A 23,191-nucleotide genomic window follows, 5' to 3' on the forward strand; every position below is an offset into this window, starting at 1 on the left:
AAATCCATCCAAGTACATTGCAAGAAAAAAAATTATAGACCAGTATTCCTAATGGGAATAGTCATAAAATTCTTAACGAAATTTTAGCAAATTGTCCCCAACAACATATAAGATGGATAAAGTACAATGACCGAATGGGATTTGTCTGAGGGATGCAAATAGTAATCCCTCATTATTTGTGTTTCACTTCCCATGATTTCAGTTACCTGTGGTCAACCTCAATCTGGAAGCGTATGATTCTCCTGATATATCGTTAGAAGTTCAATAGTTGCTTAACACTATATCACAATGCCTACATCATTCACCTCCTTTCCTCTCATTGTGAAGGCATTTTATGGTCTCACATCTTCACAAGAAGGGTGAGTACAGTTCAATTAAGATATTTTGAGAGAGACCAAGTAACTTTTATTATAGTATGTTGTAATTTGTTCTAGTTTATTATTATGTTAATCTCTTACTGTGCTTAATTTATAAATTAATCTTTATCATAAATATGTTTGTATAGAAAAAAACAGTAAATATAGCATTTGCTACTATTTGTAGTTTCAGGCATCCACTGGGGGGTCTTAGTTATTCTCCTGCAGAGAAGGTGGGGAGGGGCATACTATGTACCACATTAACAAAAAAGAGAAAGAAAATTAAAAAGAATATTATTATAGTTAAATTTTAAACATTCAATATCTAGGGATAAATTATGTAAAGGATGTGTAAAATCTCTACACTGGAAGCTTTTATAAAATATTACTGAGATAAAAATAAAGAAAACCTAGGTAAATGAAGAGCTATTATGTTCAAGGATTGGAAGACTCAGTATTGTCACTTCTCTCTAAAGATGTAGATATACCAGTCAGAATCCCAGCAGGCAATTTGTAGGAAGTGATAAGCTGGTTTTAAAATTCATATGGAAATGAAGGTCTGGAATAACCAAGACAATCTTGATGAAGAACAGAGAGGATTTAACGCTATCTGACTTCAAAAAATTATTATAGCTATAATAATCAAAACAATGATATTGATGTAAATATAAACAAATAGATTCACAGAACAGAGAGTCCAGAAAAAAATATGGTCAGTTAATTTTTGAGTGTGGTGCTAAGGAAATTAAATGGAAAAAGAATAGTCTTTTCAATAAATGGAACAATGATATTCCTATACAAAACAAAACAACCTGAATCATACCTTAATCCATACTTTTCATCATATTCAAAAGTTAATTCAAAATTGGGGTACCTGCTTGGCTCAGTTTGTTAGATACCTGATTCAGCTCAGATCATGATCTCAAGGTCCAGGTATCAAGTCTCTTGCTGGGCTCTGCATTCAGTGAGGTGTCTGTTTCTCCCTCTTCCTCTACCCCTCCCCTGCTTGCTTGCTCTCTCTTTCAAATGAATAAATAAAATCTTAAAAAAACAAAGTTAATTAAAAATTAAAAAGAGACATGTTTCCACTTATATGAAATTCTATAAAATACAAACTATTCAGAAAGCAGATGAGAGGTTGTCTGGAGACATGAGCTGGAGAAGAATGAACTATAAAATCATTTATTTTATTTTTTAAAATTTTGTTTATTTATTTGACAGAGAGGGATCACAAGTAGGCAGAGAGGCAGGCAGAGAGAGGGGGAAGCAGGCTCCCTACCGAGCAGAGAGCCCGATTCGGGTTCTGAGCCACCCAGGCGTCCAGGAATGAACTATAAAAGTACACAGGAGGGGCTCCTGGGTGGCTCAGCTGGTTAAGCATCTGTCTTCAGCTCAGGTTGTGGTCCCAGGGTCCTGAGATTGAGCCCCACATCTGGCTCTCTGTTCAGTGGGGAGCCTGCTTCTCCCTCTCCGTATATGGTATCTACCCACTTACGTTCTCACTAGCTCTCTCAAATCAATAAATAAAATCTTTTTTTTTTTTTTTAAAGATTTTGTTTATCAGTTTGACAGAGAGAGACACAGTGAGAGAGGGAACTTAAGCAGGAGAGTGGGAGAGGGAGAAGCAGACTCCCTGCTGAGCAGGGAGCCCCATGAAGGGCCCACGCAGGGCTCAATTCCAGGACCCCAGGACCAAGATCTGAGCAGAAGGCAGAAGCTTAACAGCTGAGCTACCCAGCTGCCCCAAATAAAATCTTAAAAATAAAAGTACAGTATTTTTATTAAAAAAAAGTACATAAGAAAAATTTGGGGGGTGAAAGATATGTCCATTATCTTGATTGTAGTGATGGCTTTATAGCTGTATATACATATATTAAAACTTACCAAGTTGTATACTTTATTATTTTATTTTTTTTAAGATTATTTATTTATTTGACAGAGATCACAAGCAGGCAGAGAGAGAAGGAGGGGAAGCAGGCTCTCCGCTGAGCAGAGAGCCCGATGCAGGGCTCGATCCCAGGCCCCTGGGATCTTGACCTAAGCCGAAGGCAGAGGCTTTAACCCACTGAGTCACCCAGGTGCCCCAAGTTGTTTACTTTAAATATGTACAATTTATTGTAGAGTCTATGTCACTACATTTGTTTTAAAAATGTACTTGAGTGTTTTTCAGTGTTTATATTTTGCTGCTCAAATTTCAGGATCACATAAGGAACTTAACTAATTTTTCAGTGTTAAGTTTGAGGTGGGAAAACATGCACTGTGTATTATCAAGTTCACTTAATGTTTTAACTTATCACAAAACTGAAAAACTGTAATAAATGTACCAACTTGGGCTTTCTGAAATTCTGAAGGAATGTTCAGAATGATACATATAAAATACTAGATTTAATTTTGCTGTCAGATTAGAACATTGTTCAACTGGATGATAAATAGAGAAATGGGAAAGAATGTTACAAGAACCCTAAAGATAAAATGGAGGAAGTCAATAGAATTCTAGGCTTGGGAGAAATTCTTAGGATTTTGATTGGATGACTAGGTATTTATGTAAATAATGGCCCCTCAGATATGTCCACATCCTAATCTCTGGAATTTGTTAATATGTTACCTTACACAGTTGAAAGGATTTTGCAGATGTGATTAAACATTTTTTTTTTTTATATTTTATTTTCATTTTATTTATTTTTTTCAGTGTAACAGTATTCATTCTTTTTGCACAACACCCAGTGCTCCATGCAAAACGTGCCCTCCCCATTACCCACCACCTGTTCCCCCAACCTCCCACCCCTGACCCTTCAAAACCCTCAGGTTGCCCCAACCTCCCACCCCTGACCCTTCAAAACCCTCAGGTTGTTTTTCAGAGTACATAGTCTCTTATGGTTCGCCTCCCCTCCCCAATGTCCATAGCCCGCTCCCCCTCTCCCAATCCCACCTCCCCCCAGCAACCCCCAGTTTGTTTTGTGAGATTAAGAGTCATTTATGGTTTGTCTCCCTCCCAATCCCATCTTGTTTCATTTACTCTTCTCCTATCCCCCTACCCCCCCATGTTGTTTCTCCATGTCCTCATATCAGGGAGATCATATGATAGTTGTCTTTCTCTGATTGACTTATTTCACTAAGCATGATACGCTCTAGTTCCATCCACGTCGTCGCAAATGGCATGATTTCATTTCTTTTGATGGCTGCATAGTATTCCATTGTGTATATATACCACATCTTCTTGATCCATTCATCTGTTGATGGACATCTAGGTTCTTTCCATAGTCTGGCAATTGCACTACTGGGTATTTACCCTAAAGATACAAACATAGTGATCCGAAGGGGCACGTGTACCCGAGTGATTAAACATTTTGAGATGGGGAGATTATCCTGGATTATACAGATGGGCCCAACATAATCATAGGGGTTCTTAAGAAATTTAAGAAAGCAGAGAAACTTTCCTGGCTGTGGTCAGAAGGAGATGTGACTGCAAAAGAAAGATCAGAGACATACAGTATTGCTGTTTTGAAAATAGAGGAAGGAGCCGTGAGCCAAGGAATGTGGGTGGCCTCTAGAATCTGAAAAAAAAGGCAAGGAAATAGATTTTCTTCTAGAGTCTATAAAAGGAATACAGCCCTGCTAACACCTTGATTTTTTTTGTCCAGAGGGCTCTATTTCTGACTTCAGAACTATAAGATAATACATATGTTTTATATAAGTGATTAAATTTGTAATTTGTTACTGCAGCTATAAAATACAAATAATAGTATCCAAGGTTGTAGAGCTCAGAATTAATAGTGTTTTGCCAGAGCATTGCAATGGAAAGTGAATTCTGTAATCCCAAAATAACTTTTTCCATTCCTTGGGACTTGTTTTTCCTTCCGCATTTCAGATCTCATTTTTCCATAAAGTAAAATGTGTATTTATTCATTAAAAAATAATTCTAAACATAAAATATTATAGTTGGAATAAATCTTAGCTATCGTTCTAGTCTGATCTCCTGAAATTTACAGTTGGAGAAACTGAGCAACAGCCAAAGATTCCATAGCTAGTTACCAGTAGATCGGAGCTTAAATTCAGGCATGGTTCAGTGTTCTATCATAGAAATTTGTCCTGGAATTGTGGAATATCTGAGTCACTTTTTGGAAGAGGGTGTTAACTTAGGGAGATAGATGAATCTTTGTCTAGTTGACAAGATTAATTGTGGGATTAATATGTCACCTTGGAAGGGCCTAAGAACCTGATCCTTAAGAGATGGAATAAGTCACAGACTTCACTGGTCAGTAACTTGACATGCACTTGGGGGAAGGTACCAGCTCAAAATGGAGGGGTTTGGGAGAAAATAAATTTTCCGGGACATCTGGGTGGCTCAGTCAGTTAAACATCTGCCTTCGGCTCAGGTCACAATCCCAGGGTCCTGGGACCGAGTCCTGCATCAGGCTCCTTGCTCAATGGGGAGCCTGGTTCTCCCTCTGCTTGCTGCTCTCTCTGCTTGTGCGTGCTCGCGCTCTCTCTCTCTCTCTGACAAATAAAATTTTTACAAAAATAAGTAATAAAATAAATTTTCCTTATTCTTTTTTTTTTTTTTTTTTTTTTAAAGATTTTATTTATTTATTTGACAGAGAGAGATCACAAGTAGACAGGCAGGCAGAGAGAGAGAGAGGGAAAGAGGCTCGCTGCTGAGCAGAGAGCCCGATGCGGGACTCGATCCCACGACCCTGAGATCATGACCTGAGCCGAAGGCAGCGGCTTAACCCACTGAGCCACCCAGGCGCCCCAATTTTCCTTATTCTTGCCTAGATCTGTTACAGTATTACAGATTCAGTTTTCGTCAGACTTCTCGCCAGACACTGCATCTGTCCTGTAATGGAAGATCTACTCGTTCTCAAAACCCAGTGGCCACAGAGGGCTTCTGGACATCAGACCTGAGAGCAGCACTCTTTCCCTTCTCTGTCCTCTGTTGCTGTTCTCCTTTGGCACCTTTATGGTGGGGATTTAAGTTGGCCAAGGTTTTTGTTCCTTCTATATAAGGTTTTGTTCACAGACCAAAAATGCTGTTCTCGTATAGTTTTTCTCTTGGACATAATGACCTTTGGAAAGAATATATTAAAGCCATGTCTTAAATCAGCTTAATGTATATTACAGTGCTTTAATAAGACGGTACTAGAAGAGGATACAGTATGACATAGAACTTTTATCCTACCTTTCTTCCCTCTGCATTTTATTTTATTTTTTTAAAAGATTTTATTTATTTATTTGACAGAGAGAGAGAGAGATCACAAGCAGGCAGACAGGCAAGCAGAGAGAGAGGGGGAAGCAGGCTCCCCCGCCGAGCAGAGAGCCTGATGTAGGGCTTGATCCCAGGACCCTGAGATCACGACCTGAGTGAAGGCAGAGGCTTTAACACACTGAGCCACCCAGGCGCCCCTTCCCTCTGCATTTTAGCTCTCTAAACAACCTTTTCCTCCAGTTGTGATTTAATGTATCCTCAGAGATTGGCAGCTGCCGGTAGTCTTCTTCTCTTGACTGCCCATGTTTAAGGAAAACTGACATGATTCATAAGATGCACCTGCTGTGTGTATGTATGTATGTATAGCCATATATTTACAGTGAACTTCGGAGATATACTAATTTTGCCAGCATTTTATTAGAACAGAATGTTATTTTGACTTTTTTTTAATAGTTGAACACTCAGGTACTGTGTAATTCTCTAGATTTTTCAGAGTAGATTTGGAGAAGGAATGTAGTCAACTGGTAATGATATTTCAACACTAATTCCTTACCCTAGTGTCTGATATTTTACCATTTTTATATTGACTGCTATTGAAAATCACAATTCACTTCAATGTTTGTTGAGTGCCTCTTCTACTCCATTCACTTACTCTACCTGGTGGAGGTATAAAAATGAATAGGACACATTGTCTACTTACGGACCTGTCTGTAATGTTCATAGATCTTTGTCACGTTACCTTGTTGGCTTGTTCTTAGAAATCATCAGCCAACTTGGAAGCAAACTGTTTGACCCTGTGAGTCAACCTACGCTGATAATCTATCAATATGATACAGGTAGAATTTGATTTTTCTATCAAAAACATGAGCAGACATGTTCAGAACATGAAGTAGTAGAGGCTTACTCCTGTCTTTACCCTTAACAGAATATAAGTTCTAAGAAGATAGAAATTGTTTTCTGTTGTTTACTGCTGTGCCTCCATTGCCTAGAACAGTGGCACACAGTAGGTACTCAGTAGCTATTTGTTGAATGGCTCCTTATCTTTCAACTTTGAACTCAGATGTGTGTGTATAAATGCTTTGGCTACCTGTTCCTCTGTGGATACGTTTACCTTATCTCCCAGTGTCCTGAATTTAGTTACATGGCCATACTTACCTGCAGGGTAGGACACAGGTTTATTCTAGGAAGCTTTGTGTCCTGTTAAAAAATAGAGGTCTTGGGGCGCCTGGGTGGCTCAGTGGGTTAGGCCTCTGTCTTCAACTCAGGCCATGATCCCGGGGTTCTGGGATCGAGCCCCGCATCAGGCTCCCTACTCAGTGTTGAGCCTGCTTCCCCCTTCTCTCTCTACCTGTCTCTCTGCCTACTTGTGATCTCTCTCTCTCTCTCCCTCTGTCAAATAAACAAATAAAATCTTTAAAAAAAAAAAATAAAAGAAAAAATAGAGTTCTTATTAATAAGGAAGAAGTGGAGAAAAAAGACTTGAGAATTATTGGCAGTCTCTTCCATAACTCTAACCAGTGACATCTGTCAGATGTACCTTTGAGCTAAGAGGTGTCATGACTTGGCATGGAGTAGGCTACAGCTAGTGACGGCTACAAGGCAGTGTGTAAAAGTCAAGAACGTACCAGAGAAGGATTCACATGTTTCCCTGAGGTAGTAAAAGAGCAGTAAATAATTTTATTTGAACAACGGTATTAAAGGAATGAGAGGAACTGTGCTTTCAAAGTGCTGAGAGAGCTTTTTGATCTGTCATTGGTAATATTGCTGGCTGCTTCGGGGACCGTTTGCAGTTTTTAAACTGTTGAGCTGTATTGCTAAGAGTCCTAGTAATCAGAAATGAGGCTTAGACATTAAAAGTTTGAGAACATGGTTTTATTTACTTAGTAGAAATTGCTGTATACTTTTATCTTAATTTCCATGTAGAGTCTGATAACTCCCCAACGAACATCCAGACTTCTCTCCTGAGTTCAGGCCTTGTCTCTCTGACTACCCTCTGGATATCTCACAAAAACTCTTTGCTCAACCAGAGTTCTCTTCCTTTACATTGAAGGTGCTCCAAAATGTTTGAATTAAATTTAACAGTAAAAATAAAAATGCCTGATGAGGGATGCCTGCATAGCCCAGTCGGTTGAGCATCTATCTGTCTTTGGCTTAGTTCATGATCCCGGAGTCCCCGGGATGGAGACCAATGTCGGGCTCCCTGCTTCGTGGGGAGTCTGCTTCTCCCTCTCACCCCACTTGTGCATTCTCTCTCACTCTCTCTCTTAAATAAAATTTTTTTAAGTTAAAAAAAAAAAGATTTCAGTGGTTTTACATTAACCTTAGCAATTTATTTAAAAAAAAAAAAAGAAAGGGTCCTGATGAGTGGAACCATGAAGTGTTTCATCTTTTTGTCCCACCCAAGTTTGAAAAGAATCATGAAAGTAATATATGCTTATTGTTAAATGATTTTAATGACCTAAAATAAAATTTAAGAAGTGAAAATTTCTTCCTGTCTCCCCCTTCTCCCAGATCTCATTCTCCAGAGTTATTTTTACTGGCTACTTTGATAGTAGGTATCTTTCTAAACTTTTTGTGTAACATATACACTATTTTCCTTCTGAAAATAAGATCATATTATAGAATGTTTGCAACTCACCATTTGCTTAATAGTATATCTTGGACATTTCCCATCTTTTCATGTCATTATTAGAAAGTTATTTTATCTGGAATGGCTAAGAACTTACCTGTTCTATATTAATATTTCCAGAGTTTAGCTTTCTTAATTCTAAGGGAAAAAATGATGAAAAAAAAAAAGGCATGTAATATTCACATAATTTGCAATCTAGTGCTATAAAATGATTGCACACACCAAAATCTACAAACAGCTGGGGACCGTGGTTGGTTGCTGCATGTAATTACAATATAGCACATTGTCACATGTCTTATCCCCTGTGATATCATCAACTGACTTTTATTTATTTACTTTTTTAATAGCCCAGTGGACCAAGTCATCACTGGGCACTGTGTACCATAACAATACACTTCACTTATTACAATAGTAATCTTTTTCAGTGACTGAGCATTTATAAAATCTTAATTCAGCTGTTTGAATGTTTTTAGTATTTAGACTCTTAATGATTCTTTACTGTCTATATTTCTCATCCTTTTCAAAGACTGTATTTTTGTGGTATGAATTTGCCAGATTTTATTTAAATATTCCCACGACCATTCTATTGAGGAAAAACTTTAGCATCCTTTTATTTAGCCCTATGGTAAACTTAGTGGTAACTTAAGCAGTCTGTAAGTGTTTGATGAACAAATCCACGCTTGACTCTTTGCCCTATGTATTTAAGTATTTCTGATCCTTTCTTCTTTTTAAGCCTTTGCTTTCTCTTTCTCTTTTACCTAAAGCATTTCACCTTTTCCTTTGCTAAGCCTAGTGCAAGTATCACATGGCTCACCTGTCACTTGTGCATCTTTATGCATTCCCCTTCTACTTAACTTGTAACTCATAATATGCTGTCTTCTCTCATTTCAGTTTCTTAACCTCTCAACCTTTACCTCTGCCCAGTGCCTATGGGAGATCCTAGGGGATACACATAATCAGCAATTCCCCTGCACAAAATGGAAAAAAAAAATTTAGCCGAATACTTATTCACAGATGTCCCATTTTATTCTAAGTAGACTCCCTGAATATTTGAGAAGTAACTGTATCCACAAAATAAAGACATGTAAGAAAAATGTGCAGTCAGATATTAAGAGTATGCCAAAATCAAAAACCTTGCTTTAAAGGGTACTTTGAACAGAGTAAATGAAATAAATAATGGACATAGCTGATAATCAAATGGTGATCTGGACATTCCATTAAAGAAAATCTCTCAGAATATAGAGCAAAAAGCCAATGATAGAATCTAAGAGAAAAGCCCAATGTTTCTTAACTTTTTGTGCACATTAGAATCATCTGAGATACTTTTTAAAAACACTGATGTGGGAGAGGGAAGATGGTGGAGGTGTAGCAGACTGAAATGACATCAGATCACAGGAGTTCAGCTAGGTAGGTATTAAACCATTCCAAACACGTACAAACTCAGCAGGAAATAGAAGAGAAGAAGAGCAGTAATTCTAGGAACAGAAAATTGATCACTTCTAGAAAGGTAGCAAGTGCGGAGAAGTGAATCCTAAGCAGCAGGAACATAGACCACAGGGGGAGGGGTCTGCTCCCGGGAAGCAGGGGAGCAACAGAGCACAAAATCGGAACTTTCAGAAGTCTGCTCCACTGAGGGACATCACTCCAGATGCTAAGCAAGGGTGGAGCCCTCTCAGGGACAGTGTGGTCTCAGGTCCTGCGGGGTCACAGAAGGATCAGGGGTATCTGACTGTAGCAGAGCTCCCAGGTATGGGAGTGGAGAAGCTGACTACAGAGACAGAGCCGAGGAGTGAGCTCTCAGCTTGGGGTTACATTAAACTGTGATCCTCGACACAGTCCCGCCACTGCTCTTTGAGCAGGGACCCCACAAGTGGCAGATCTGGGGAGACTCACCTTCCTTCTCCGGAGGCAGGAATCTGCTGGGTTTGGAGACTCCAAACAGGGCCATGCGTCAGACACAAATGCTTGGTCACAGTTCGGAGTTCGGAGCATGGCTGGAGACCAGGGAGATGAGAGGGATTGACTACTTTTCTCTGAGGGCGCACTGAGGAGTAGGGACCCGAGCTCTCAGCTCCTCCAGGCCAGAGATTGGGAGGCTGCCATCTTCATTCCTGTCCTCCAGAGATCTATGAAAAGCATTCAGGGAAAAAAAGCTCCAAGAGCGAACCTGAGCAGATTACCTAGTCTGGCCCCTAGCAAGGGTGGTGCAGTTCTGCCTCCAGGCAAAGACATTTGAGAATCACTGCAACAGGCCCCTCCCCCAGAAGATTAGCAAGAACATCCAGCCAAGACCAAGCTCACTAATCAAGGAGAGCAATGGAACTCCAGAGCTAAGGGAAAGCAACCCATAGAATTCCTGGCTTTTCCCCCATGATCCTTTAGTCTTGCAAAATTAAATTTTTTTAAATTTTATTTTATTTCTTATTCTATCTTTTTTTTAAAAATTTTATTTGTTTATTTAACAAGAGCGAGAGCGAGCACAAGCAGGCAGAGTAGCAGACAGAGAGGGAGAAGCAGGCTCCCTGCTGAGTAAGGAGCCTGACATGGGGCTTAGTCCCAGGATCCTGGGATCGTGACCTGAGCCGACTTAACCGACTGAGCCACCCAGGCACCCCTCTTATTCTATTTCTTTAACTTTCCCTCTTTCCTCTTTTAACGTTTTTTAACTAGTTTATCTTAACAGTACCTTTCTAAAAAAACAAATCTTTTTAAACCTTCATTGTTACAGTCATATTTTATCCCTTCATTGTATTTAACCTTATTTTTTGTATACATAAAGGTTTTTTTTCCTAAAAAATTTTCGGATACAATTTCGTACAGTAGATCAAAGTATACCCTAATCTAGCACATGGCTTTGTTTTCGTCTCCAGCCTGAGCACATTCCCTCCTGTTTTCTTTTTTTGAATGAACTTAACAATTCCTTTTTTTAGAATTTTAAAAAAATTTTCATCTTGACAGTCATATTCCATCCCTTCATCATGTTTACCCTTATTTTTGTATATATATGCTTTTCCTTCTTTAAAATTTTGGGAGATTGTTTCTTTTTTTCTTTTCTTTTTATAATTTTTAATTTTTTTATTAACATATAATGTATTATTAGTCCCAGGGGTACAGGTCTGTGAATCATAAGGTTTACACACTTCACAGCACTCACCATAGCACATACCTTCCCCAATGTCCATAACCCACCACCCTCTCCCTATCCCCCTCCCCCTGGCAACCCTCAGTTTGTTTTGTGAGATTAAGAATCTCTTATGGTTTGTCTCCCTCCCGATCCCATCTTGTTTCGTTTATTCTTTTCCTGTCCCCCAAACCCCCCACATTGCCTCTCCACTTCCTCATATGAGGGAGATCATATGATAATTGTCTTTCCCTGAATGACTTATTTCGCTAAGCACAATGCCCTCTAGTTCCATCCACGTTGTCTCAAATGGCAAGATTCCATTCCTTTTCATGGTGCATAGTATTCCTGTGTGTGTGTGTGTGTGTGTGTGTGTGTGTGTGTGCGCGCGCGCGCGCGCGCACGTACATACCTACCTACCTACCACATCTTTATCCATTCATCTGTTCATGGACATCTAGGTTCTTTCCATAGTTTGGCTATTGTGGACATTGCTGCTATAAACATTTGGGTCCATGTGCCCCTTCAGATCACTACATTTGTATCTTTAGGATAAATACCCAGTAGTGCAATTGCTGGGTCATAGGGTAGCTCTATTTTCAACTTTTTGAGGAACCTCCATGCTGTTTTCCAGAGTGGTTGCACCAGTTTGCATTCCCACCAACAGTGTAGGAGGGTTCCCCTTTCTGGGAGGTTGTTTCTTCTACGAGACCAAAATACACCCAAGATCAAAGTGAGTGGCTCTGTTCTATTCACCAGTCCAATACACACACACACACACACATACATTTTTTTTCCTTTTCTCCCCTTTTCTTCTCCCCCCGGTTTTGGATCTCTTCTGATTTGGTTAATTGGTACATTTTTCTGGGGTCTTTGCCACCCTTTTAGTATTTTATTCTCTTGTTCATATATTCTTATCTGGATAAAATGACAAAATGGAAAAACCACAAAAAAAAGAACTAGAGGCAGTACCGATGACTAGGAACCTAATCAATACGGATATTGGTAATATGTCAGAACTAGAATTTGGAATGACAATTCTCAGGATGCTAACTGGGCTCGAAAAAGGCATGGAAGATATTAGAGAAACCCTTTCTGGAGAAACAAAATGCCTTTCTAGAGAAAGAAAAGAACTAAAATCTAACCAAGTTGAAAGAATGTCCAATGGAAAAAAGACAGTCTCTTCAACAAGTGGTGTTGGGAAAATGGGCAGCCACATGCAGAAGAATGAAACTGGACTATTTTTTTACACCACACACAAAAATAGACCCAAATGGCCGGAAGAGCTCAATGTGAGATATGAATTCATCAAAATCCTTGAGGAGAACACAGGCAGCTACCTCTTCGACCTCAGCTGCAGCAGCTTCTTCCTAGAAATATCACCAAAGGCAAGGGAAGCTAGGGCAAAAATGAACTATTGAGACATCAGCAAGATCAAAAGCTTTTGCACAGCAAAGGAAACAATCAACCAAAAGACAGCTGACAGCAGGGGAGAAGATATTTGCAAATGACATATCAGATAAAGGACTAGTATCCAAAATCTATAAAGAATTATCAAACTCAACACCCATAGGACAAATAATCCAATCAAGAAATGGACAGAAGACATGAACAGACATTTCTGCAAAAAAGACATCCAGTTGGCCAACAGACACATGAAAAAGTGCTCCACATTACTTGGCATCAGGGAAATACAAATCAAAACCACAATGAGATACCTCCTCACACCAGTCAGAATGGCTAAAATTAACAAGTCGGGAAATGACAGATGTTGGTGAGGATGTGGAGAAAGGAGAACCCTCCTACACTGTTGGTGGGAATGCAAGCTGGTGCAACCACTCTGGAAAACAGCATGGAGGTTCCTCAAAAAGTTGAAAATAGAGCTACCCTCCAGCAATCCAGCAATCGCACTACTGGGTATTTACCCCAAAGATACAAATGTGATCTGAGGGGCACGTGCACCCGAATGTTTATAGCAGCAATGTCCACAATAGCCAAACTATGGAAAGAACCTAGATGTCCATGAACAGATGAATGGCTAAAGAAGATGTGGTGTATATATATACACAATGGAATGAACAGATGAATGGCTAAAGAAGATGTGGTGTGTATATATATACAATGGAATACTATGCAACCATGAAAAGGGATGAAATCTTGCCATTTGCAGTGATTTGGATGGAACTAGAGGGTATTATGCTTAGCGAAATAAGTCAGTAGGAGAAAGGCAATTATATGATCTCCCTCATATGAGGAAGTGGAGAGGCAATGTGGGGGGCTTGGGGACAAGAAGAATAAACGAAACAAGATGGGATCGGGAGGGAGACAAACCATAAGAGATTCTTAATCTCACAAAACAAACTGAGGGTTGCTGTGGGGAGGGGGGGTGTGGAAAGGGTGGTTAGGTAACGGACATTGGGGAGGGTATGTGCTATGGTGAATGCTGTGAAGTTTGTAAGCCTGACGATTCACAGACCTGTACCCCTGGGGCAAATAATACATTATATGTTAATAAAAATGATAATAAAATAAAAATGCTAATGCCCTTAGGGCACCTGGGTGCCTCAGTCAGTTGAGCATCATCCAGCTTTTGGTTTTTGCTCAGGTCATGATCTCAGGGTCATGAGATAGAGCCCTGAGTTAGGCTCCACGCTCAGTGTGGTGTCTGCTTGATATTCTGTCCCTCTCTTTTTGCCCCTCCCACTCATATGTGTGGTCTGTCTCTCAAACGAATAAATAAATCTCAAACAAAAAAACCCACTGAGGCCCCAGCCCCACCACAGACCAATTAAATGCAGATTCTCTGCAAGTGGGGTGCTGGCATCAGTGGCTTTTGAAAGCTTCCCAGGTGATTCTCATGTTTATCCCATGTTTAGAAATATGCTTAAGAGCTTTGAAGGATAAAACCGAGATAGGTACAGTCTGTCTAGTGAGACTTTGAAGTAGAGGACAGACAATGAAGGAAATGAAATAATAGTAGGAACTTCCCTGAGATCCCCAAAGACTCATCTTAAGCAATTAAAGACCAGGATATCACGGCTTCTTTGGGAATTAAGAAAAGAAGACACAATATATCCTGTGATAAGTCTGAACCCCAGAATAAAGAAAATCCTTATACCCTTTATAAAGAATGGGAGCCACCTTGTATACTAGGGAGAGAAGGAAAGCTACCCATCCTACTTGGTCCAAACATGACTTCTTGACCCAAACATGGCTTCTGCTTTCTTCCTAGACATGGTTCTCTGCTTAATTTCTCTTGTCCACTCCTGCTTTTGATAATGCTGACCCAAGACTACCTTGGGAAGAGCTGTTCTTACAGTTGCTGTTTAAAAGCCAATTTGTGCTTCTTTGTCCTCTCCTTCAGTCTGATTCCTTCTGCCTTCTAATTCAGTGACACACCTTTTCTTGTTTTCCAGCTCAGTCAGAGCTTTATCGATTTTTCTATAATTCCAGGGCCCTCTTGGAGAAAGTTGATGATTTAGTACTGTCTTTCAACCTTTGGAATTTGGGTGGTCTAATATTTTCTAGATTTTTTTGTTTTAATACTAATATAATACTCGAGAACAGCAATTCATCGAAGTAGTCAGTGACAGAGTAATTATAAATTTGGGGGCACCTGGGTGGCTCAGTCATTAAGCATCTGCTTTTGGCTCAGGTCATGATCCCAGGGTCCTGAGATTGAGCCCCGCATCAGGTTCCTACTCAGTGGGAAGACTGCTTCTCCCTCTCCCACTCCCCTTGGTTGTGTTCTCTCTCTCTGTTAAATAAAAAATAAAAATCTTTTAAAAAATTATAAATTTGATCTGTTAACTTTGCTTTCTTCAGTAACTACTTGACCTGAGGAAAGCAAGTGTAGCAAAGCATTGGATGTATCTAAGAGATGGAATAAAGGAGGAAGTAGTTTGTAGCTATAAAGTGGTAATTCTCTTGAGGATTCTCTTTCCTCTCCTGTCTTCTTAACTGGACATCTGAGCCTTAGGTCCCTGAAGAGTTGATGCAGTGGTCCCTGCTGGAGGCGGGGCTCAGCACTTCTGATGTGCACTGAGGATGTACACTGGAAATGAGCAAGGCATCTTCATTTGAGAGGAAAATAGGAGGATTAAAGAGAGAAGTCTGGCTGACTGTTCTGTTAATTTCTGTCTTGCTCTGGCCTCAGACTTATTTGTTTTTTAAAAGAGCGGGGGGAGGGGCAGAGGGAAAGGGAGAAGCAGGCTCCCTACCGAGCAGGGAGCCCCACATTGGGCCTCCATCCCAGGACTCAGAAGTCATGCAGGACTCCAAGATCATGACCAGAGCTGAAGGCAGATGGTTAACCGACTGAGCCACCCGGGCTCCCTTTTTTCTTTTTTCAATTGTGCTTAAATATACATAACATAAAATTTATGGTTTTTACCGGTATTAAATGTGCAGTGCAGTGACAGTAAGTACATTCACACTGTTGTGCTATTATTACTACTTTTGTTCTCCAGAATGTTTTCACCTTCCCAAACAGAAACTCTGCACCCATTAAAGAACAGTTCATGCCCCCTTCCTCCAGCCCCTAATAACCTCTATTTTACTTTTCTGTGTCTATGAATTTGCCTGTTCTAGGTACCTCATTAGAAGTAGAGTCCTAGAATATTTGCCGTTTTGTGTCTGGTTTATTTCACTTAGCATAATGTTTTTAAGGTTTATCCATGTTGTAGCATGTGTCAGCATTTTATTTTTATGGCTGGATGGTTTAATCATACATATAAGCACAGGCACCATATTTTGTTTATGGACACTTGGATTGTTTCCACCTTTAGGCTATTGTGAATAGTGCTGCTATGGAGATTGTTGTGTACGTCTCTGCTTTCAGTCATTTTGAGTGTATATCCAGGTGTGGAATAGCTGGATCATAATGGTAATTCTGTGTGGAACATTTTGATGAACCACAGAGGATGTGCATTTTATATTCCCACCAGCAATGCATGAGGGTTCCAGTTTCTCTTCAGTCTCCCCAGGCATTTGCTATTTTCCATTTTTTGAAAATAGCTATTCCAAAAGGTGTGAAGGTATCTAAGGGGGAGCATAACATGTGATCCCAAAATATGCCACTTGGGTATGTGGACTATTTTGAGCCAAAGGCAATCGAGGTCTAACAGATTGAGGAAGAGGTAGGTTGATTGATCAATTCAGTCATGCATACATACATACATACCTACCTCTCCCTTCACTGCCTAAAAGAATTTACATGGAGGGCCTGTACCAGGATGAGAGCTAATACCAGAGATAACTTTTTATATAAAAAAAGACTTATCTGCACAGTAGGGCAGTAGGTAAACATTTGTTTACCAAACATTTGTTCCTCCCATCATCCTGTGGATTGTCTTCCTCCCCCTTGAAGCCCCACACCCCTACTCCCTTCTCCTTCGCTCAGGATGGCTCATAACACGTAGTTAGTTGCTTGTGTGTCTGGGAACTTCATATCTTTGGGATTCCCATAGGTTGAAAATTTGGGGTTTTTTTCCTTGTTAATCTTTCTTATGTCAACTTAATTATTAGACCAGCGAAAGAACCTAGAAGGGAAGAAGGGGAAAGTTTTCCCCCTTACGTATTTCATTGTGATTTTGATTTGCATTTCCCTAAAAACTAATGATGTTGAGCATCTTTTCATGTGTTTATTGGCCATTTGTACATCTTTTCACAGGTTCCTTTTTTGAAGGAAAAAAAATATGTGAGGGAATATCATTCATCATCTTCCCATTCCCCATACTAGTGTGGAGGAAGGAAGTTAACTAGGGGAAAATAGATGGCTAAACATAGTGTGCAGCTTCATATGGATGTATAGTCTGCCCTCATTTGTGATCTTGTTTTCTCTGCTTGCATATTTATCCTTTTGTATGTGTATCTTGTCTACATATCCTTTTGTATGTGTATCTTGTCTACAAAGAGATAATTCCTCTTGACACTCCTATGTGTTAATGGACTTGAATGTTTTGACAGAGTCATGGGGTTGAAAGTCAGTGAGGGCTTTCTGCTTCATCCTTACGTGGGTATTTTCAAAATTAAGATACATTATTGCATTTAGTTACAAGTCCTAGGGTATACCTTTTTCCGTGTGTGTTTTCTTTCTTTTGTGTTTTAGTTTTAAGAGGCTGAAAGCTGTTATGACCCAGGCATCTGTGGTACTTAGAAAGAATGCTACTGTTGTTTTTCTTTGCCATTAACAAAGATTCCAGTTCTGATATTATTTTTTTTGTCTTCTCTCTGAAAACTCTCCTGTTAGTAGGATAATCTGATTCAGGTTATCTATATTTTAACAGAGAACAACACAGTGAGTAATACACATGGAGAACTAGTGGATAATACTTTAAAATGATTTCTCAAAAAAAAAATGATTTCTCATTTGGGGGATCTGGCAATTTAGTTACGTTAACTGAATTTTTCAATACAGTGTTGGTGAAATTTTAAGCGCATTCTCATTTTTCTGTTATGTCTCAGGTGTTTGCTGACTTGCACTTTGGAGAGTGCCTGCTTATCTGGCATGTCCATAACAGAACTGTGTGTTCCCTCTCTGATGTACTGGGTAGGAGTTTCCCCCCTTTGGACAGTTCAGAACAGTGAGCTTTATCATAGATTAATATCCATAGCTACATAGTGATTTCAAATCCAGAATAAACCTAGAGTAGGGGAAAGAAGAAAAGGCTCCCTTATGAAAAAAGGGAAACTTTCTCAGTGTGTCTTGCTGATTTTCAGGAATTGTCTCATCTTACTGCCTTTTTTCATATAAGAGTAGGTCAAGGAAGAAGGTTTTTTAAAAATTTGTTGTGTTTGTTTATTAAAACTATACCCCAAAGGACAAACTGAAATTGATGGGAGAAACTTGAAGAGTTCAGTTTATTTCTTTATTGTTCCAGATTTATCTGCCTTTGAAAGTTGAAAGGTGTTTCATTGTTTTTTATCTTTGTGTTTTAATTACTCGTGCTACCCCTTTTCATATACTCCATACTACTCGGAACTATTGTCTGAGATTACAATTACTTGCATCCCTTTAAGTGTTAGAACCAAATGTGAAGACCAAATTCCTTTATCAAATGAGACATAAAGTTAGCAAATCAACTTATAAGTTCTCTATTGAAGTTTAGCAAACAATTGTTTCCAAGGGGTAAGATTAGAACCAAAAGAAATGGCTTTTTAAAGATTTATTTGTTTGATAGAGTGATGTGAGCAAGTAGGAGTGGCCGGGGCCGGGGGGGAGGTGGCGCGGGTAGCGGGAGGGGCAGAGATTCTCAAGCAGACTCCTGGCTGAGCACAGCCTAATGACCCTGAGTTTATGACCTAAGTTAAGATTAAGAGTCAGACACTTAACTGACTGAGCTGTTCTGTTTTTTTTTTTTTTTTTAAGATTTTATTCATTTATTTGACAGAGAGAGAGATCACAAGTAGGCAGAGAGGCAGGCAGAGCGAGAGGAGGAAGCAGGCTCCCTGCGGAGCAGAGAGCCCGATGCGGGGCTCGATCCCAGGACCCTGAGATCATGACCTGAGCCAAAGGCAGCGGCTTAATCCACTGAGCCACCCAGGCGCTCCCTGAGCTGTTTTTTGATTAACAATGTTTTCATTTTAAAATGTAGTGGATCCCCAATTGATAAGCATTAAAAAGAAAGGCAATGCCTTCTGATGTGGGGTAGTCATGCTTTTTCAGAACTTTTAGTTTTTTTGTGGTATTTGTGCTTGCGCGCGCGCACACACACACACACACACACACTCTCTCACTCTCTCTCTTAAATGATTTGAAAGTAAGTAACAGACATCATGACACCTCACACCTAAATAGTTCAGGATGTGTCTCCTAAGAATGAGGGTATTATTCTACATAGGACCATAATACTGTATCACACTCTAGAAAGTTAACATTATAGAGTAATAATAATCTAATGTACAGTCTTATTTTTTTAAGTCTTTCTAATTCTGCCCAAAATGTGCTTTTATAACACTTCCATCCCCCTAATCCAATATCTAGCCACAGATCACACATCATATTTGGTTGTTGTATCTCTTTAGTCTTGTGTGTGTGTGTGTGTGTGTGTGTGTTAGTCACCATAAAACACATCATTAGTTTTTGATAAAGTGTTCCAAGATTCATTGTTTATGCACCACATCCAGTGCTCTATACAATTTGGGCCCTCTGCAATACCCACCACCAGGGTGGGTTAGGTTAAGATCAGATTCCCTCACCTCTCTCCTCTCTAAAACCCTCAGATTGTTTCTCAGAGTCCAGTCTCTCATGGTTCTTCTCCTCCTCTAATTTGCCCCAGTGCTTGTATCTCTTTGTCTCCTTTAAACGGGGACAGGCCCCCTGTCTTTTTCTGAGTGAGGGATAGTTCATAACATTAACATTTTGAGGCCTCTAGTCCAGTGGTCTTATATGATATTCCACAACTGATTTTGTATTTTTCTTCTTCTTCCTTTTTTTTTTTTTAAGATTTTATTTATTTATTTGACAGAGAGAGACACAAAGAAGAGGGAACACAAGCAGGGGGAAGCAGGAGCAGGAGAGGGAGAAGCAGGCTTCCCGCTGAGCAGGGAGCCTGATGTGGAACTCTGTCCCAGGACCCTGGGATCATGACCTGAGCTGAAGACAGCCACTTAACGACTGAGCCATCCAGGCACCCTTGTCTTTTCTTCTTGATTAGTTTCAGATTAAATACTTTTGGTAGGAATACTGCATGTGTATGTAGTTCCCATTCCATCACATCACATCACAATGTAGTTCCCATTCCATCCAGGAGGCACAGTGATCGCCGTGTTTTATTTTTTGGTAATGCGCCGTTTGGTCATGATGTAGACTGCTTGTGCTAAGATCAGATCATTGGAAAGCACTTTTTCTTTATTTAGTAATCTGAAGGTTCATGTTTTGAGACTGTATGGCTGTCCTATTCCCTATAACCTTCCACCTTCCACCTGTTTATTTTAATTTTCTCATTGATTTTTTTTTTAAGATTTTATGTATTTGACAGAGAGAGATCACAAGTAGGCAGAGAGGCAGGCAGAGACAGAGAGAGGGGGAAGCAGGCTCCCTCCTGAGCAGAGGGCCCGATGTGGGGCTCGATCCCAGGACCCTGAGATCATGCTCTGAGCCGAAGGCAGAGGCTTTAAACCACTGAGCCACCCAGGTGCCCCTCTCATTGATTTAATTCAAGATTTGCCAGGGGTCTATTGGTAGATGTCAGTTTATCTATGAAGGCCAGGGCATTTTTGTATGTCAATGTATTTTTCCAGGAGTAAGATTCATGACTCCCCAAATATTTAAAAGATCTTTTCCTCTCTGTTTTGGAGGTGCCTTCTACAAGTCTCCATGCATTAGAGAAGTCTGTCATAAGCAGCTGGTTACTAGAAGCTGGAAACCAACCCTGTTCATGTAATTTTCCTAATTATCTAGCCTAGCATCACGTACAGCTGGGTACGTAGTTTCTGTTGTTGTTTGTTTGAGAATGCTTTGTTCTGGCCTCTCCCTTATCCCGAGCCAAGCATTTGGATCTTTTGTGTTTGGTATAAACTGTACTAGAAAATAAAGCAAAGGGGCTTAGCCCCTGGTCTTTGGTATTCTCTTTGAAGATTTTTGGACACAGCAGAATTTGATTTGTCTTTGTTGGCACTGAAGCAAATTTAGGTCAGTTGGAAATGAGTGAAAACACTGCAGTGTATTATTATTATACATTGACTTTAGGGAGCTTTATCCATTATTATTAGCCTAATAGGGAATAGCTGTAGCGTGATTAATCTTGACTTTCCCCGCTCAACCAGGAGAGCGGTGTGGAATCGATTATGGCAGCAGCCAGTGAGGTGTGTTTTGTTGCATCTATTCATTGGCCCATTGGTTTGGTTTGCCTTGCATGAAAGTGTCTGTCATTTGGGTGACTGATAGTAAGAGCTAACATTGGAATGTATACTTCTAAAAATATACTTCTAAAAATACACGTTATACCATTTAATCCAGAAGATCACTCTGTGAAAGTAGATGTTATTATTCCAATCACACAGGTGAGGAGAAAGGCTTAGAGAAGTTAAAGATAGCCAACATCAAACAGCTTGTAAGAGGCTCCAAATTCCTGCTTCTTTTGTTTTAGCAGTCTGAAAGGTGGAGGCAGTCTAGGGGATCTACCTATGAACAAAGCATGGCCCTTGCTCTCAAGGACCTTTTCTTTTTACCTTTTTTTAAGATTTTATTTATTTATTTTGGCAGGGAAGAGATTGGGAGAGTGAGAGAGCACAAGCAGCAGGGGCAGAAAGGGAGGGGAGAAGCAGGCTCCCTGCTGATCAGAGAGCCCAATGCAGGGCTGGATCCCAGGACCTGAGCCAAAAGCAGACGCTTAACTGTCTGAGCCACCCAGGCACCCGTCAAGAAACTTTCAAATCTAGCAAATGTGTCTTCTTAGAAATATATGGTAGCACATCGAGGGAAGAGTTCAGGAAGCACAGAAAAGCGCAGACAGCTTCCATGCATAGAGTCAAGATTGGCCTGATGGAGGAAGAATTTGAGAGGGAGGAGTATTTGGAGGGGAAGAAAAAGAGTGACCAAAAGCATGGAGATGGGAAAGCAGAGGGTTTGTTATGGCTGAGGAATTGCTCCGATTTGACTAGAGCATGAACTGCATGAAAGAAAGTAAAAGAAAGCAATGGAAGCTAGACTTGTGAAAGCTAGGTTAGGATCAGATTGTGAAGGGCCTCGAATGGCATGCCAGAGAAGAACCTCATTCTAGATAGATATTTTGAGCAGGAGATGAAAAATGTATCCCTAAAGGGGACCCAATAATAAGCATGTCAAATGCTTACATTTTTATGTAAGTTATGATTCTGTACTAATCTCTTCACATACATTATTTCATTAACGCCTCACAGGAACTCCAGGAACAATGTACTCTCTCCCTTTTACGGATGTGAAATTGAGGCCCAGCCTGATTAAGTTTGCGGGTGTCAGACAGATACTGCTGGAGCTGAGACGTGGACTGGGGTCCCTCAGCTGCTAACACATGTCTGTTTACCACTCTGACATTTTGCCATTAAAATAAAAAAAAAAAAGGATTTATTTATTTATTTTAGAGAGAGGGCACGCGATAGGGCGAGTGTGCATGGGTGGCGGGAGGAGCAGAGGGAGAGGATTGTCAAGGAGATTTCCATCTGAGTGTAGAGCCCAGCTTGGGGCTCCATCCCAGGACCCATGAGATCACAACCTGAGCTGAAATCAAGAGTTGGAAGTTTTAACGACTGAGCCATCCAGGCACCCCTGTATATTGTCATTTTTAAAATCAGGTCATCTAATAAGTTCTTAATTCTCTGTCAAGAATATCACTACAGGAAAAAGACATTTTCAAAGTTCCAAAAGTACTGCCTGTGGGTGTGTAATCACATTAAGGAATATAATCACAACCAAACCTGACTTGTACTGCTCTCTAATTTGACAGCAGCGCTGGACAGGAAATTGAAGAGTTGAATGATATTTTATGTACATGCCTTTTGACATCAGTACATGCTCATGGCAGATGTTTTTGTTTTCATGTTCAATGTTTAACCTCATTGGCCCTGTGTAAATCTTAGATCGGGGAAGGCCTTTTCCTAGGGAACAGATGCTTAAAGCAATGATATTTTTCCTAGCTAAAATATGTTTCTTCTCAGCAGGTTTTCTTACTTATAAAAGACCATGACTACTGATGAGGGTGCCAAGAACAATGGAGAAAACCCAGCAGCAGCTGTGGCTGAACGTGGAGAGGATATCACCTCTAAAAAAGATAGAGGAGTATTAAAGGTGAGGTTACAAGGATGAATGACATGCAGGGAAATTTGCTATCTGGAAGGATTACATATAAAAACCTTTGTTTCTTTCGGCTGGAGGTAGAGGTGACTAATGTTTATTGGGG

General features: G+C 40.0%; 1 protein-coding gene across 12 annotated transcripts in view; it reads left to right on the forward strand.

The window, feature by feature from the left end:
• The window catches only part of FKBP5 (FKBP prolyl isomerase 5), a 116,896-nt gene that overhangs the window by 38,167 nt on the left and 55,538 nt on the right, over positions 1 to 23,191 (forward strand). For 5 of the 12 annotated variants that reach the window (XM_046006358.1, XM_046006359.1, XM_046006369.1 and 2 more), the window contains one exon: positions 22,953 to 23,079. In XM_046006358.1, coding sequence (XP_045862314.1) covers positions 22,975 to 23,079 — 105 coding nt within the window. In that variant the 5' untranslated portion in view covers positions 22,953 to 22,974. Of the gene's footprint in view, positions 1 to 8,558; positions 8,570 to 20,612; positions 20,737 to 22,949; positions 23,080 to 23,191 lie in introns of those variants that run through there. The other 7 variants (XM_046006362.1, XM_046006365.1, XM_046006370.1 and 4 more) reach the window with 4 other exon arrangements.

Source organism: Meles meles, chromosome 5, assembly GCF_922984935.1.
Source record: "Meles meles chromosome 5, mMelMel3.1 paternal haplotype, whole genome shotgun sequence".
Classification (NCBI taxonomy): domain Eukaryota; kingdom Metazoa; phylum Chordata; class Mammalia; order Carnivora; family Mustelidae; genus Meles; species Meles meles.